Raw genomic sequence first — 18,385 nt, 5'->3', positions numbered from 1 at the left:
GAAGAGAGTAAAGTGACTGAATGTGGTTAAAATGCTTTCTGAGAAAATAGAATAGTGAAGCTTTTTTGAGATTTCCTTTATGAAAAGGAAAAAGAGGAAGGAAAGAGAGTGATGTGGGGGTGAGTCTAATCAAGGTGCACTATATATGTACATGGACATGTCAATTGTAACTTCCTTGCACTACTAATTTATGCTATAAAAATTTAGAAATTATTTAAATAATCAGAGGGATAAAGTATCCCCTGACAAAAGCCTGTGAGAAGCTTGTTCTCACACTGAGTTCTTGATAAAAATGAACATTTTAGATAACTTCTATCAGTGCTATAGAGTCTAAGAGGTTGTGTTTCATATCAACATATAAAGATCAAGTCTGAGGAAACTAATGCAGTTGTAATTGCAGTTGTAATTGTTTTAGCAATCACAGATGAACCAACTCCTACCTTCTGCTCAGACCTTTTCAAAATTCCTCATCTTGAACTCTCCAATGGCTTCAAAGCCTCAGTTAAAAATATCCTTCAGTGCCAGGAGTTTGGCCTAGTGGTAGAGTGCTTGCACTATGACCCGGGTTTGATTCCTCAGTACCACATACATAGAAAAAAGCCGGAAGTGGTGTTGAGACTCAAGTGGTAGAGCTCTAGCCTTGAGAAAGTCCAAGGACAGTGCTCAGGCCCTGAGCTCAAGTCCATGACTGGCAAAAAAAAAATAAATAAAATAAAATAAAATATATATATATATATATATATATATATATATATATATATATCTCCATCCCTCAGGAGAGGGGATGATGGGAGGGAAATGGGGACAAAAACAGATAAGGGATATCAATGTGTGAGAAGTAATGCACCTACTACCTGACAAATGTGACTGTAACCCCTCTATATATTATCCTGACAATTAAAAAAAAGAAGAAAAAAATATCCCTCAGATTTCTTTCATTTACATGTCGAACTCTATGAGGAACTATAGAAAGTTGTAAATTGAAAAAAAAGAAAAACAACCAGGTTGGAGGCATGGCTCAGTTAGTAGAGTCCTGGTCTTAGATTCCCTGCCACCTCCCTCCAACAAAAAGGAAGAAAGAAAGAAAGAAAGAAAGAAAGAAAGAAAGAAAGAAAGAAAGAAAGAGAGAGAGAAAGAAAGGAGGGAAGGAAAAAGGGTGTTGTCTGAATTCAAGCACCTTGTTGCTGGTGGACTTGGGCAGAGATGTTCTGTTCCTCCATTTTTTTTGGGGGGGGTGGTCATGGGGCTTGAACTCAGCCTGGGTGATGTCCCTGAGCTCTTCAGCTCAAGGCTTACTGCTCTACCCTTGAGCCAAGTCCCACTTCTCATTTTCTAGAGGTTAACTGGAGATAAGAGTCTCAGGTCCTTTTGTGCTGGGACTAGCTTTGAACCTTGATCCTCAGACTTCAGCCTTCTGAGTAGTTAGGATTATAGGTGTGAGCCATCCTGCCTGGCTTCCTGCATATTCTTGAAGCATGAAAAAATAAGATTCCCCAGAACCAGCAAGGCAGTGGAAATCAGTAAGATTCTGATGACTTTACATTGGTTTGCAGTGGAGCTACTGGGAATGGGTGGGCAGTGGTAAGGAGGAAGATTCTTGGGTCTTCTAAGCCAGTGTGAACTGAAGTTTCCTGTGGATTAAGTGTACTCAAGAATAAATCCCACAAATGGGCTTACAGTGTAGCTCAGTAGTAGAGCACTTGTCTGCCATATGCAAGGCCTGGGGTTCAATTTTGAATACTAAAAAAAGCCAAAAACAAACAACCCTCCCTCCTCCAGTGTATGCAAAAGAACTAACCCCAAAACAGGTGCACAGTTTTGAAATAGTTGTGTGTGTGTGTGTGTGTGTGTGTGTGTGTGTGTGCTAAATGGATTCTGTAGTCAGCAAAGATTGTGATTAGATGGAGAATCTTTAGGTAAAGGAAATAAGTTTTGAGTTGGATTTTTCTAAGAATAATAGCCATTTACAGATTAATAGAGAAAAAGCCTTTTAAGAAGTGTGGCATGCGGCAGGCCTGGTACCTAAATCCATATAATGTATGAATAAAACATGACAAAAATACCAGGTGGTAGTGGCTCATACCTGTTATCTTAGATATTCAGGGCTGAGATATGAAGATAGTGGCTCAAAGTCAGCCTGGGTAAGAAAGTCCTTGAGATGCTTATCTCTAATTAACCACCAAAAAGCTATAAGTGGAGCTGTAGATCAAGTGGTAAAGCACCAACCTTGAATGATAAAGCTAAGGGATAGCACTCAGGCCTTGAGTTCAAGTGCCAGTACCAGCATGAAACAAGAATATCAGATTAGGGCTGAGAATGTGGCTTAGTGGTAAAGTGCTTGCCTAGCATGCATGAAGTCCTGGGTTCCATTCCTCAATACCACATAAACATAAAAAGCTAGAAGTGGCACTGTGGTTCAAGTGTTAGAGTGGTAGCCTTGAGCAAAGGAAGCTCAGAGACAGTGCCCAGGTCCTGAGTTCAAAAGAATATGAGATTAGGAGGATAGATAGATTAAAGTTGAGGACCTTTCAGTGATAGTTTATTCTGGATAACTTGGCTCAATCCAATTGAATCACTCAGGTCAAAGTCAGAGGGAGATGTGTCTGTAGAACAGTAGTAGGGAGATGTAACGTTGCTGGCCTTGAACATGAATGAGGGGCACAAGGGAGAGCTACAAGCCAAGGAATCTAGAAGCTTGAAAAGCAAAGAAAGAAATTCTTCCTTTAGAATCTTCTGAAAGGAATGCAGTTGTTCCAAAACCTTATTTGTCACCCTGTGAGAAGGGCACAATACAGTCTACAGAATTACAAGGCAATACACTTGAGTTGTTTTTAGTCACTAAATTTGCTACAGCAAGAATAGAAAATATATAATGGTTAGTATTATAATATGCACAATATTATAATATGCACAATGACAACAGCAATATTAAGTTGACTTTGCTATTGTCATTTACAGGTGGGGGAACTGAGATACAAAGGAATTATGGTCTTGTCCAATGTTGCACAGCTGTGCAGTGTACTTAATCCAGGAATCCAGTTTATGACATGTCTCTTAGTCTTTGTAGTTTGTGCTTTTAAAGGCATTTCTGGGGCCCGGAGTTTGGCCTAGTGGTAGAGTGCTTGTCTAGCATGCAGGACAACCCGGGTTCTATTCCTGGGTACCACATACATAGAAAAAAGCCAGAAGTAGTGCTGAGGCTCAAGTGGTAGAAGCTCTAGCCTTGAGAAAGTCCAAGGACAGGGCTCAGGTCCTGAGTTCAAGCCCAGGACTGGCAACAAATAAAAATAAAAATAAATAAATAATCAATAAATAAAGGCAGTTCTACCTCCCACCATTTTTGCTGTATGGAAGGAGGCTTCTCCTAGAGGCTAGAGGAAGAGAGTCAATCACATCTGGTAGTGAGGGGTCTGGCTGACTCAGGGGAAGCTCAAAGTCCAGGATTTCTGGAGACCAGAAAACAATTGTCTCTCAGGCTTAGGTTCCTGATTAACCTTTCTCCACCCCTGCTTTGATCATGACAAACCGGTTCATGCTGTGTCCCATAAACAGGTTAATTAAGCAGGATTCCTTTGCTGTATTGGCACCTTTGCTCCAGCCACCAGGCTCTTTTTCCACCTCGGCAGCCTAGCCCCTTTCCAGAGTGCTGACTTCTCCCCATTCCAGTCACTGCTACCTTGGGGACCTTGGGTAAACAGACTGAGCTGAAGTCAGATAGGGCGCCGGACCTCCTTTGTATCTTTGCTCTTACCTGCCTTAAATTCTTGTTCTGGCTTAGTTTTTCTGACGCTTATAATTAATTTACAAGCTGACTGACCTCTGTGAACTCGTCCGGGGCAAGAGGACATGAATCCATTTGGAGAAGGCACTAAGATTGTCACTTGGAAGTTGGGTTCGTCCGTAAAAGAAATTTTAGGACGATGGCTTATTACTTTTCAGGAGGGTACATCTTACTTTCCCTGACTCCCCATTACTGGAGTACATCAGGCCCTCGGGTCAGACATTCCCAAACATTGCGTGTGGCAGAGCTTCTGGCACACAGGACACAAGGGTGGATTTTACAGCCAAAGATGCAGTCAGTAGACAAGTAGAGGCTGCTGGCTGGGGTGGCCCGGTCCTCCCCAACCTCTTTGGGGCACTACTTTCAGTGCAGCCAAGCACTCTTAACAGGGGCTGGAATCCCGGCGAGTCGCACGCCCCAGCCACCGCCCATCCCGCCAAGGCTCCGCCCACCACACAGGCCACTCCCCTAAGCCCCGCCCCGGCTCCGCCCCTCCAAGTTTGCGCCACCTGCCGCTCGCTCCCACGTTCCCAGCGGCCCCGCCCCTCGAGCCCCGCCCCGCCCGCCCCACCCCGCCGCGCGCCACCTGCCGCTCGCCCCCGCCGGTTCGCGCGGTGCCGCGCCTCGCTGGCTCCTCAGCTTCCAGCCAAGATGGCGGAGAGCGGCGAGAGTCTGGGCACGGTCCCGGAGCACGAGCGGATCTTGCAGGAGATAGAGAGCACTGACACCGCCTGCGTGGGGCCTACTCTCCGGTAAACCCCTTATATTCCGGGGCTTCGGGTCTTACTCCGCCAGTCAGTCGTCAGGCGCCGTGCGGGCGGCGGCCGCGCGCTCGCTCCAGCCCGACAGGTGGTGCACGCGGGGGCGGCGGAGGGGGGGGCGTGGGCGGCCGGACTCGGGCTGGGGTCGGGGCGGGCGGTTGGGCGGGGCCTGGAGGGCGGTGGCACCTGTCAGCCCTCGCGAGGCACCGTGGCGTGGGTGGTGTGCAGTGGAGGGCCGCCTCAGCCCCGGGAGCTGTCACCGCGGAGCCGGTGGGTGTGGTGGCCGCGGCGGCTCCGACTCGGAGCGGTGGCGCCGCCCGCTGGCAGCCTGGCCCTGCAGTACGTCCTGACAGTACGCCTAGGCCGGGAGCCGGGCGTGCCCGCGGCGGGTGAAGGTGGCCCGGCCGGGCCCCGGGCCGTGCCGGGGAGATCGAGGCGACCGAGGTGGCAGGTCGCGTGCAGGTGGCGGCCCTGGCGCGCTGGGCGGCCGCGGGCGTGGGAGAATTGAAATGGAGCGGAAGATGTCAGCGTCCTGGTTCCCCAGCGTGGGCTGGGGCGGAGGAGCGGGCCGGGGACGTCCGGGGACGCGCTGGGGGGACGCGCGCTCACCGGGCAAGCTTGAGAGAAGCCTTTCCCTACCCACAGATAGCATGCTTTGTGTTTAATTTCTCCGTTTTTTTTTTAAAGCAGATTCCTATCTGCTCTGTTTAAGAACAGTGCTACTCAATGAATATTCATGCCACACTCAATACCTGCTGCCCTGCTAGAACATTAGCCCCACACTGTACTGGGTCATTAGATCAAACTCTGGACAGTCCTCAGGAATACATTCTTTGAGAAAGATCATAGATCATCCCCACTGTGAGTAGGGATAACTTAGGAAACTTGAGACTGATGATGCCCCACAGGTCTGCATAAACCGCTTGCAAACGAAGCTCTGAGGTTTCTGCACCTGTAGATGACTTAGTATAAAGTGAAATCAATTCAAGTTAGATAAATTCACCTTGCCTCCCAGAGCTAGATCGAACTCAGGGCCAGGACGCTTTCTCAGAATTTTGCTAAAGATTGGCATTCTTCCACTTGGCTTTTTGGTGCCTAGTTGGAGATAAGAGTGTCATGGAGTTTTTTTTTTTTTTCCACCGTTTATCTTCGAACTGTGATCCTCAGAAATACATTGATAGACTTTTGGGACACTGACAAACAATATATACGATCATGGAGTTCAGTTTTGCTCTCATTTTCTGGATAGTTGGATCGCCTTTTTTTGCTGGAAAGCAAGATGTTTAGTTTTTTTTTTTGTTAGTAAATCCCAGTGACTTATATTTATGTAATTTGTTATATATACACATGCACACTCATATATACACAAACACAGATACACTATGTGTATACATATTATGTATATATTATATGCATATTTATCATCTCATTTATACAGATAGAAAGCATTGCTGTTTTGTTTTTTTTGGGGGGGGGGTTATGGGCCTTGAACTCTGGGCCTGGGCATTGCCCCTGAGCTCTTCAGCTCAAGGCTGGCAACCTACCTCTGAGCCACAGCACCACTTCCTGTTTTCTAGTGCTTACTTGGAGATATGAGTCTCACTTTCTTTAGTACCCAGTCTGGCTTTGAACCAATATCCTCAGATCTCAGCCTCATGAGTAGGTAGGATTACAGTCATGAGCCACTGTGCCCAACTGTTAACAGTTTTTCTTGAACAGTGTTTGAACTGTTCTTCCATTTTTTTTTTTTTAAGATTTCACTTAGATGCCATTTTTGTTGTTGTTGTTGTTGCTAGTCCTGCTGGATATTGAGCACAGGGCCTGGGCACTGTTCCTGAGCTTTGTGTGCTCAGGGCTAGTACTTTATTACCAGAATCACAGCACCACATTTGGCTTTTTGGTGATTACTTAGAAATGAGAGTCTCAAGGAGTTTCTTGCTCAGGCTGGCTGTTTGAATCATTATCCTCAGAGTAGGATTACAGGTGTGAGCCACCAGCACCTGGCTCAGTACATATATTTTGTTTCTATTTTGGAAATACTTCAGTGCTTAAAGTTGGGCAAGATGTTGCACACCTGTAATGCTAGTTCTTGGGAGGCATAGGAAAGAGGATTGTTCAACTTGTGCTATGTAATAAGACCCTGTCTTAAAAGAAACCACTGTTTAAAAAAGTAGAATAATGTAATGAAGCATCAATCCCTGCCAAGTTGGTGCTTGGTATTTACGCCTTATAATTGGTGTGGTAGCTTACTTTCTTCAAATTATCTTTCTCATTGTCACAAAATTTTCAGCCTGAAGTTTTCCTGAGAAGCATGTGCTAGACTTTTTATAAGGTCTAGAATATAATACAGTGCTTTGACCACATTAGAAGTAAATTAAAGATCAATAAGAAAAACTCTCTGGAAAATTCTTAACTGTTTGGTTGTAGAATAACATACTTTTAAAGAAAAATCAGAAGAGAAATGAGAATTTTTCTTAAGCGAAGAAAATAAAAACACAAGCCAGGTATGTGACCTTGGGAAACTGAAGGACAGGTAGATCTTAAGTTTGAGTCCAGCCCAGACTAAGTAATGACTCTGCTTTAGACAGTAACAATGATGACAGCACCACCATTACCACCACCACTGTATGACATATCATTTGTGGGATGCAGATTCAGAGAGGTTATAGGACTAAAGACCTCTACTGGAAAAGAATGATTTCAGCTGTAACTGTGGCTGGGAATGTGGTAGAGTGCTTGCCCAGCATGCCTGAAGCCCTGGGCTCCATTGCTCACTACCACATAATCAGAAAAGCCAGAAGTGACACTGTGGCTCTAGTGGTAGAATGCTACCCTTGAGCAAAAGAAACTCAGGGACATTGCCCAGGCCTTGAGTTCAATCCCCATAACTGGCCAAAAACCAAAACCAAAACCTTCTCATGGCCATGAGCCTGTGTCTCAAGCCTATAGTCCTAGTTATTCATGAGACTGATAGCTGAGGATTACAGTTTGAAGCCAGTCTGAATAGGAAAGTCCATGAGACTCTTACCTCCAACTAACCAGCAAAAAAACAGTGGAGCTGCGGCTCAAGTAGTAGAGTGGCAGCCTTGAGCAAAAAGCCAAGGGACAGTGTTCTGGGCCTGAGTTCAAACCACAGTAACTGGAAGGACAGAGGAGAGAAAGAATAACCCATGGAGTGGGAACAAATTTGGAGAAAAATATTTGTAGATTACATAAATTGATAAAAAATTGTATCAGGAAAGTCTTTGAGGTCAAGTTATAAAACAGGTAACTCAAAAAATGGATATAGGATTTGAATAGATACTCCACAAGAGAAAGCATACAGGGGACATAAACACATGGAAAGGTGCCTAACATATTGTTTAGAAGTACAAATTAGCCACACTAATAAAATGTCTAAAATGTAGAAACTAAAAATGTAGAAAACTGTCACTTTTGATGGGAATGTAGAACTGGCTCCCTCAAGCCCTGCTATTAGAATTTCATACACTGTATATTGTTTATCAAATTGAGGAAGTTCCCTTCTATTGTGTTTGCTGTGTTTTTTTAAATTATGAACAATACTTTTTAGATAGCTTTTCTGTACTTTTTAGATACTTTTTCAGATGGCCTTTTGTCCCTTATTGTATTGATATTCATTCACTTGAAGATGATCATGTGGTTCCCCTTACTCTTCTTTGATACTCTGTGTAATGTATTAAATTGATTGATTTTCTTTTCTCCTTTTAAGATTTTTTTAAATGAGCACATATTAGTATACATAGGTAGGGACTTCATTGTGACATTGCCATATATGCATACAGTGTACTCTGATAAGCCCCCTTTTCTCTCCTTCCCACCTTCCTCCTCCCCCCCCACCTTGGGGAGCAAGCACTAGTGTCTTTTTCTTATAATCCTAGTTATTCAGGAGATTGGGAGCCAGAGGGTCTTGGTTCAAAGCCAGTCCTATAGCAAAGTCTGAGCATTTCTACCTTTTTTTTTTTTTGCCAGTTCTGGGGTATGAACTCAGGGCCTGAGCACTGTCCTTGGGCCTTTTCCTCAACGTTAGTACCCTATACACTTTCTGTGTATGTGTTACTGAGGAATTGAACCCAGGTCTTCGTGCATGCATGCTACCACTAGGCCAAACTCCCAGCCCAAGTCTGAGCATTTCTATCACCAAAATATCCAGCAAAGGGGCCGGGAGTCTTGCCTAGTGGTAGAGTGCTTGCCTAGCATGCAGGAAGACCCGGGTTCGATTCCTCGGTACCACAGACATAGGAAAAAAAGCCGGAAGTGATTCTGAGGCTCAAGTGATAGAGTGTTAGCCTTGAGGAAGACCAAGGACAGTGCTCAGACCCTGAGCCCAAGCCCAGGACTGGCAAAAAAGAAAAGAAAATAACCAGCAAAAAATGGGCTAGAGACATGGTTCACATGGTATATTGACAGCTGACCAAGGGTGAAGCTGAGTTCAAACCCCATTACCACAAAAATAGGAAGAAAAAAGAAAGGCTTACTTAAAGTCCTCTTTGTTTTTTGATTGGTTGTGGGACTTGAACTCAGGGTGTGGGTGCTGTCCTGAGCTCTTTTGCTCAAGGCTAGTAGCATTCTGCCACTTTGAGTCACAGCTCCACTTCTAGTTTTTGAGTATGTAATTGGAATTTTACAGGCACTTTTCTGCTCAGGCTGGCTTTGAACCCTAAGACTCAGATCTCAGTCTCCTGAGTAGTATTACAAGTGTGAGCCACCTGGGCCTGGCTAAAGTACTCTCTTACTAATCACCTTTAGTTTCTTCTTAAATCTGTAGTATTTCTTTCATGAAAGTTTGTCTCAAGCTTTTAGCTATGTAAATATGAATACTACATCCTTGTTTTGAAAAATACCTTTTTAGACTAACCTCATTTGTAGTTTCTGGCACAATAAAATACAATTTTTAATTTTGCTTTTGTTTTCCATGATGAATAATGTTCTTTTTCTTATTTTCTGAAAAGGTAACCTTTTAACAAGTTTCTCTTGTAGATTATAGTAGTCCTCAAGGATTGTGGTAGAAATATATAGTTCATCTTGTAAGCTGTGTGGCAAAATGTATATTCAGTCTGGTTTAGACAGTGTTATATTTTTTAATTTTTCTGAAGTCTTCTAAGGAAGCATTTCTGCATTCATCAATCTACGTAAATATTGAAGCTTTCTGAATTCAGTTTTATTTTATCAGTTGTTCATTCTAGAGAACAAATAAATGTAAATGTGTTTCTGTTTCTCATCTTTCTCATTTCACCAAGTAGTACAAAGTCAACAGGAAGAGATATCTCTTTGGTCAGGAATGTAAAAACAGGAAGTAGGAAGCCAATTGCAAATCTGTGTTGCCTGATTACAAATTCAAGTTTCAACATAGAGGATGTTCATTAGCAATTGTGCTACACTATTATCCAGAATTGTAGTGAGTGTTAAATGTCATTTCTGCATTATGTCAACTCTAGTTATAGGAAGTAATGCTAACCAACAGACTTCGCTCAGTTCTTCCTATTAATGGGTATAGGATACTGTTAGTGAGAACAAGCCATAGAAATCACCTCTAGTGGAAAATAGGGCAAGTAAAACTAAACAAAAAAAATCAACATCAGAAATTTAGAGAAAATAATTTTTCTTTGCCTTTGCTTCTTCTTGATGGTTTGACAGGTCATATGATCTTTCCAAATAGAATGGCATCATTTTCCGTCTGAAGATGCTGGGGATATACAGGGCTCTCTGTTTGATCTTTTCACCTTGAAAAAAAATTAGGATGTGGTAACTGGGCAATAGTTCTTACAGAGAAGGTATAAATTTCCATTTCATTTGTGTACTTTTCTGGGGAAAAAGATCATAACTTTTCATTATAGAGGAGTGTCTTGACACCTTGGGCAATAGCCTTTAAAAGACTTGAGAAAAAGCTGTTGTGACAGTGTAGTAGAATTCATAATGACAACAGATGTCCTTCATATAAGTCAAGCTGTAACTTAAAATTTTTGGTAGAATGTCTTCAAAGAAATATGAGGAAGCATCCTGGCTCAGTGGTTCACACCTGTAATCCTAGCTGGTTAGGAGGCTAAGATCTAAGGATTGCAGTTCAAAGCCAACCCAGGCAGTAAAACCTGTGAGACTCTTATCTCCAATTAACTACAAGAAAAACTGGAAGTGGTGCTGTGGCTCAAGGAGTAGGTCAGTGGCCTTGAGCTGAAGAGCTTAGGGACAATGCCCGGGCCCAGAGTTCAAGTCCCACCACTGACCAAAAATAAAAGAAATATGAGGAAGCAGATCATCAGAAAATGAATATTTTGTGAACAAGAAATCTTTTTCATGATTCTGATGAGAGAAACTCTGTGTGTGTGTGTGTGCGCGCGCGCATATTTGTTTCTTGGGGTTGTATGAACTTTTTTTTTTTTTTTTTGGTTAGGGCATCTGTAGTTGGTTTGGATACCCAACCAATTTTAGGATGTAAACTTTTCCTGAATTCTGTACTTAGCAGTTCAATGTTACAGATGGCTTGAATAATGTACATAGAAACTAGATGGTATATCATCTTTATCATTGTCATCAATTTTCCTCTGGAGTCTGTCAATTAATTAATTTATTATTTATTTATTTTTTGCTTATTTGTCAGATGTGGGGCTTGAACTCAAGTGTGGGCACTGTTCCTGAGCTTTTTTGCTCAAGGCTAACACTCTACCACTTTGACTCACAGCTCCATTTGTGGTTTTCAGGTGGTTAATTGGAGATAGTCTCATGGACTTTCCTGCCTGAGCTGGCTTTGAACTCTGATCCTCTTAGATCTCCCAGCTTCCTAGTAGCCAGGATTATACGTGTGAGCTACCAGTGCCTGACTAAATCTATTATTATTTTAAACTGTGCCTTCAGACTGTTACATGGTACTGCTTTCTACATGTGTCATGTCATGACACAAACTGAAAATTAGAGTGAAGATTATTATTGTATGCTTGTAATTTGTTCTTCTGGGGAAAGCATGCTCTATAATATTGATCAACCTTTTAGTTGTGTGTGTGTATGTGTACCCACATGAGTATTTTAGCCTAATTTTTTTTTTTCCAGTCCTATGCTCAGGGTTTGAGCACTGTCCTTGGACTTTCTCACAGGCTAGAACTCTACCACCTGAGCCTCAGCACCACTTCCGGCTTTTTTCTATGTATGTGGTACCAAGGAATTGAACCCGGCTCTTCGTGCATGCTAGGCAAACACTCTTAACACTAGGCCAAACTCCCGGCCAATTTTTGCGTTTTGTTTAATAGTATGTAACCATACCAATCTTCATTGGCTTAGGGGAAAAATAAATGGAGAAATACTGGAAGTGTCTCACAAACACGTTTAGGATAGCCACATTTTTCAAACGATTGGAATGATGAAGTAGGAATGCTTTCTATTTCTCCTTGATACCGTTTTCTTTTTCATTCTTCCCTGAAGCCTGGCTTCTTCCATTTCTGCCTGCACATGTTGGAGGTTACCATTGACAGCTTTTATATATGGGTTGGGCACATACAGCTGAGTATCTCTGAATTCAAATTCAGAATTCCAGTTCAAATTTCCTGAATGTATTGGATTGATCAGTTGTGGGAAGGGGCTGTATAGCTCTATCCAATGTTGTGGATGGGTAACAGTGCTTAAAGAAAAGGTATATACACCAGTTGTGTTTGTATATCTTTCTGGAGAGAAGATCCATAGTTACAGAAGAGGGTCTTGTCACACACACTAAGCCATAGCACAGATTAAGATTAAGAATTACTGGTGTTTTTTGTTTTGTTTTGTTTTTTGTTTTTTTTTTTTTTGCTAGTCCCAGGTATTGGACTCAAGGCCAACCAAGCACTGTCCTTAGGCTTTCTCAAGGTTAGAGCTCTACCACTTGAGCCACAGCACCATTTCTGACTTTATGTATGTGGTAGTAAGAAATCAAACCCCCGACTTTGTATATGCTAGGCAACACTCTACCACTAGGCCAAACTCCTGGCCCTAGGAATTGTTTTAAGAATTACAAGCCTGGGGGAAGTCAAGATGTATACGTTATCAGTGGACGTTTAAGCAGGATATATGGCAGACATCCTCCCTGCTGCTGTGACCAGCATTGAAAATGTCAAAGGTCATAGCTATGTTGAAGATTTTAAGAAGATCTCTGTGGCCTGGGGAGGTTCAGCACCTCAGTTTATTCAAGATGTGAGGATCTTAGAGAAGATATGATTATGAAAATCTGAAGTTTCTTCTAATTCTCCTTCCTTTGAAATACCACCTAAGTGAAATTGGTAACGGTCATCTTTATTCTTGCTTTGATCACATGAAATAGTGGTAGGTGAGTCAATCTGTCTGTCTGTCTGTCTGTCTGTCTGTCTGTCTGTCTGTCTATCTATCCATCTATCCATCCATTTTTGCCAGTCATGGGGCTTTCACTCGGCCTGGGTGCTGTAAAGGCTAGTCCTCTACCACCTGAGTCACAGTGCCACTTCCTACCTCTTTCGAGTAGTTTATTGAAGATGAGAGTCTCATGGACTTCCTGCGCAGTCCAGTTTTGAATTATGATTATCATATCTCAGCCTCCTGACTAGCTAGGATTACAGGTGTGAGTGACTGGTGCCTGGCTTAGGTAAAATATTGATTGATGCAATTATGAATAACTAGTTTGATGTGCAGAAAGTTTTGTCAGCAGATAACATGCAGAAGTCAAAGGACAAAGAGCTGATGTGAGATGTTAACAATTTCATGATTCCTTTTAAAATGCCTCATTGCATTTGTATTATCAGATAGTTCTTTTGTTGTCTACATTTAAACTTACTGGCATATCACTTAAGCAAATAAAAAAATACTGCATTCAAGCAAAAATTACAATAGGATGCATGTTAACTGTAGCTACTCTTTATGAATACTTCCTTAATACTTAATACTTCTCTTAACCTATGGCATTCTAAATGCTGTCGTCATTTTTCTACTTATTTATTATTATTGAATTTTATTTATTTTTACTTCATTGTAGTTAAGTGTTATTTACCTTAAGTATGAAAGTTACACCATATATTTTGTATGTTTGTGTGCTCGTATGGGGACTTGACTCAAAGGCTTGTATTCTCACTTGGGATTTTTCCACTTTTGGCTGATGCCCTGTCATTTGAGCCACACTTCCACTACTATCATATGATGTTCGATTGAGTAAAGGGAAATTATTTTCTAAGGGCCTGTTTTTGGTGCAAGAGTGCCCTCTAGTGAAACTATTCCTTTTATTAAGACTGCTAGTTCTTTGACAATACAGTGAATTATGAATTGAATACAAAAATGGACACTTTCAGTTCTTCTTAGAAGACAAAATAAATGCTACATAATTGGAAATAAACTTGACTTGGTGTACGAATAGATAAAAAATAATGTACATATTTTATGTAGAAGAGCTGGTAAAAACCTCATATAATAGGAACATTATCCACTGTGGCTAAAGATAAAATTGTCCTGAAGGAATCATCTTGAACTGAAATTAAGATTCATATATTGAAGCATATAGTAGGAGAAAGGCATCCTGGGCATGAAAGAGTTTAGAATAGCATCAAAGTGGATTAGGGCCAGAGGTGGAAAAGGTGAAAAAGGGTATTATTGAAAAAAATTAATACTGCTTTAAGTGTTTCATGCATGTGCAAATTATAGTGTACTTGGAAACCTTGATTTCCAACGAGACGAGAGCTTCTGGCCTGTGGTTGTCATCTTTTTGTTACACTAACAGATACTTAAAAACATATATAAAATTTATAAGCATGTTATTTGGGCTCACAGTATCAGAGGTTCCAGTCCATGGTGGTGTGTCCTTGCTTTTAGATTCATGTCATGGGTAGTATAGCAAAACTGCTCAGCTCATGGGAAGGATGCAAAAGAGGGGAGGAAAGAGGTAGAGTCTTCCTACCCATTTCAAGACCTTCCACTAGACTCACTTCCTAAAGATTCTACCAAGTCCTAGTAGTACCTCCTTGGGGCCCAATCCCCTATGGGGCACATTCACAATCTAGACAGTAGCATGCTTGTCAGCTATTTGTTGTTGAAGTTATTGCAGGACTCGTCTGGATTAGGTCCTTGATGGTTCAGTCACTGCTGAAAGTTGCTGCGGCTGTCACTGAGAATGTCTACAAGTGGCCTTTTCAGTATATCATTTTTAGCATTGTTTTCTTATGTGGTATATGGCTTTCCCTAGAATAACTGTCTAAAGAAGTCCAGGTGGATGGTTGTGTGACTTTTTCACACCTCTAAGTCATATAGTATTTATTATTTCTGTCATATTCTGTTGATGGTCAAAGTAGTCACAAGCCTGCCCATATTCAAAGAAGTTAGATACCTCACCTCTCAAATGAAGATGTATCAAAGAATTTTGGACTTTGTTATGTTATGAAGTCCTGCTTCCTTAGAGAATTATGCTCTGTGTGAATAAATTTATTTTTATTTATTTATTTATTTATTTATTTATTTATTTATTTATTTTTGCCAGTCCTGTGCTTGAGCTCAGGGACTGAACACAGTCCTTGGACTTTCTCAAGGCTAGAGCTCTACCACTTGAGCCTTAGCACCACTTCTGGCTTTTTTCTATGTGTGTGGTACCAAGGAATCGAACCCTGGTCTTCGTGCATGCTAGGCAAGCACTCTGCCACTAGGCCAAACTCCAGGCCCCAGTGTGAATAAATTTTAATGATTTAAAGAAAAATTAACTTGTATTAAATTTTCCCTCTGTGTGTCTGCTTGCTGTACTTGATTTTCAGTTTCTAGTACATATTTGCTTGTGCAATATTTAGTAAATATTGTTAGAAAGAATCACTTTTTTTCTTTACCTAGCTTTTACCTTCCTGGAGTTATTTATTTTCGTACGTGTTTTGGGGTTAGTAGAATTATCTGATGATAATTGCTATTCATGCTTGCTATTTGGTAAAGGTTGGAAAAATATTGGTACTAGATATAACATTTTTTTTTTGCCAGTCCTGGGGTTTGAACTCAGGGCCTGAGCAGTTCAAAGCCAGCCTGACATGAAAGTCTGTGAGACTCTTATCCCCAAAAGTCACTGGAAATGTAGAAGTGGCTCAAGTGGTAGAGTGCTAGCCTTGAACTGAATTGCCCAGAGACAGTGCCTAGTCACATGACTGACCAAAAAAAAAAAATTAGACTCAGCTACTTAGTTAAGACATTTTAGGATAAAAGTATTAATTTTTGTTTACTTTTTTTTTTTTTGGTGGGTCATAGGGATTGAACTCAGCCTGGGCGCTGTCCCTGAGCTCTTCAGCTCAAGGCTATTGCCCTACCCCTGGGCCCTGGCATTGTCTCCGAGCTCTTCAGCTCAGGGCTACTGCTCTACCCTTGAGACATTTTCTAGAGGTTAATTGGAGATAAGAGTCTCAGGTCCTTTTGTGCCTGGGCTGGCTTTGAACTTTGATCCTCAGATCTCAGCCTCCTGAGGAGCTAGGATTACAGTTGTGAGCCACTGTGTCTGGCTTATTTTTATATTTACTTTATTACCACTAGGTGGAGTCCTGTATGCATAATTGAAAAAGGTATTTGTGAAAGAAAATTGACTTTTTTATATTTCATGAGCCTGACATTTTGGATGATCTGTATTATGTAATAATATTTGAGTGTTTTGCTCAAGTGTGCAAAATTTGATAAAATGTAAATGAGTTTTATTTTTACTTAAAGGTTTTGTAGCTGTGATTTTTAGAAAACATTTTTTTTTGCTAGCCAATCTTTTTTTTTATTAGAGAATTTATTAACATTGATTTTTACATCATCTTTTTTTTTGGCCAGTCCTGGGCTTGAGCTCAGGGCCTGAGCACTGGCCCTGGGCTTTCCTCAAGGCTAGAGACTCTACCACTTGAGCCTCAGCACCACTTCCGGCTATTTTCTATGGATGTGGTACCGAGGAATTGAACCTGGGTCTTTATGCATGCTAGGCAAGCACCCTACCACTAGGCCAAACTCCCGGCCCTTACATCATCTTTTAAATGACAAGTTTAACAAACAGGTGTTCAAGGAGGGAATCTCTATTTACAATCACTGGGACTTAGTATTTAGAAAACATTTTAATTGCATGTATTCTTAGTTCCTAAAATTAAAATATGTAAATAAATCTATAGTAACACATGAAACTATTTTTGCTTTCTATTCAAAAGTTTTAAAATTGTCTCTTTAAAATTGATTTTTTTTTTTTTTTTTTTTGCCAGTCCTGGGCTTGAGCTCAGGGCCTGAGCACTGTCTTTGGACTTTCTCTACCACTTGAGCCTCAGCACCACTTCCAGCTTTTTTCTATGTATGTGGTGCCGAGGAATTGAACCCGGGTCTTCATGCATGCTAGGCAAGCACTCTACCACTAGGCCAAACTCCCGGCCCCTAAAATTGATTTTTTAAAAAAATTATATTTTTATTGTGTAGCATTAAATATTGCAAGAAATGAGAATTAATTGTACTAAACTTGGAAGATGACTGAACTCTCTTACATTGATATCATTTGGTTTATATGAAGTAGTAAGGTACCACCTTAGTGAATGTAGTAATAGAAAATTAACAAATTTTTCTAATGTTCAGTTTTCTAGTTCTTTTATGTTTTCAAGAACATAATCAAATTTTTTAGTATGTATTATAAAATCCCACAGAACATTTTGAAAGAAGAAACCATTATTTTCATTAAGATCGTATTTTACTAAACAGTTTAGAGTAGTAATATATTTGGTATATTAATATATTAAATTGGATATTGTTAATCAACTTATAATTCAAAAGTTGAATAGCCTGAACAGTAGTTTTTCCTGTCTTGCAAATCAGAATTTCAAAGAATAATGACAGTTATTAAGGGCAAAATGGAAAAGATGTTTCAGAGTTCATTGTTGATGGCAGATAAATACATTTTCTCTAACAATTTACTTCTTCCTTATTTTGTTGCGTTTCTAACTTACTGCTGCCTAACTATTAGCTATGCCTCGGTTCTCATCTCCTTTTTCTGTGTGTTGGTTGATTTCCCCTGATGGGTGCAGCAGTGCACATGAAGGATTCCTTGTTGAGTCATTCTCAATTGTTGATCTTCAAAGGTGATGCGTTGGGTTGCAGCACTGGTAGTTCCTCCCTGCATTCTGTGCTGTTTCTCGATATTGGGAACTGTTAAGTCTATAGAATTTAATAGCCAACAGCAGAGGTATTCTAGTCAGGTAGATCTGGAGTTAAATCTAGACTCTGTTTTCTTTTTTCTTTTTCTTTTCTTTTTTTTTTTTTTTTGCCAGTCCTGGGCTTGCGCTCAGAGCCTGAGCACTGTCCTTGGATTTTTCTCAAGGCTAGAACTCTACCACTTGAGCCTCAGCACCACTTCCAGCTTTTTTCTATGTATGTGGTATTGAGAAATTGAACCCCAGTCTTCATGCGTGCTAGGCAAGAACTCTACCACTAGGCTAAACTCCCTGCCCCTAAACTATCAATTCTTGAGAGTTGTTTTTGCCTTCCCCTTTCCAGTTTTCCCTCCCTCCCTCCCTCCCTCCCTCCCTTCCTTCCGTTATTACATATTGTTTACCTTATTACTAAAGGTCTAGTTATTCCTTTAATTTTTTGTTACATAATGGGGCTTGAACTCCAGGCTTTACATTCACTTGGCTTTATTTGCACATGGCTGGTACTTTACCATTTAGGCATGGCTCCAACCTGGCATTTTTCAGGTTAACTTGAAATGTAGTCCTACTGATTTTTTTGCCCAGGTTGATTTTGAACTGAAGTCTACAGGTTTCAGCCTCCTGATTAGCTAGGATAACAAATGTGAGCCACCTAGTTATTTTTAACCTTATTTTTTCACTGCTATTAATAGATAAATTGAGTATATATAGTGATTAATTCC

The 18,385-nt window shown here is 41.0% G+C and overlaps 1 protein-coding gene across 5 annotated transcripts in view; it reads left to right on the top strand.

Annotated features, from left to right (window-relative positions):
* Exoc6 (exocyst complex component 6) overlaps window positions 1–18,385 on the top strand; it is a 135,023-nt gene that overhangs the window by 12,391 nt on the left and 104,247 nt on the right. Inside the window, exon 1 of one of the 5 annotated variants that reach the window (XM_090346252.1) lies at window positions 4,400–4,533. The exons of the other annotated variants lie outside the window; for them this stretch is intronic. Coding sequence (XP_090202378.1) covers window positions 4,433–4,533 — 101 coding nt within the window. The 5' untranslated portion in view covers window positions 4,400–4,432. Of the gene's footprint in view, window positions 1–4,399; window positions 4,534–18,385 lie in introns of those variants that run through there. 5 annotated transcript variants of the gene reach the window in all.

The sequence above is a fragment of the Megascapheus bottae genome, chromosome 15 (genome assembly GCF_031878675.1).
Source record: "Megascapheus bottae isolate mThoBot1 chromosome 15, mThoBot2.hap1, whole genome shotgun sequence".
Classification (NCBI taxonomy): domain Eukaryota; kingdom Metazoa; phylum Chordata; class Mammalia; order Rodentia; family Geomyidae; genus Megascapheus; species Megascapheus bottae.
Note: the sequence above shows the minus strand (reverse complement) of the source record. Positions and strands in the feature narration are given on the sequence as shown.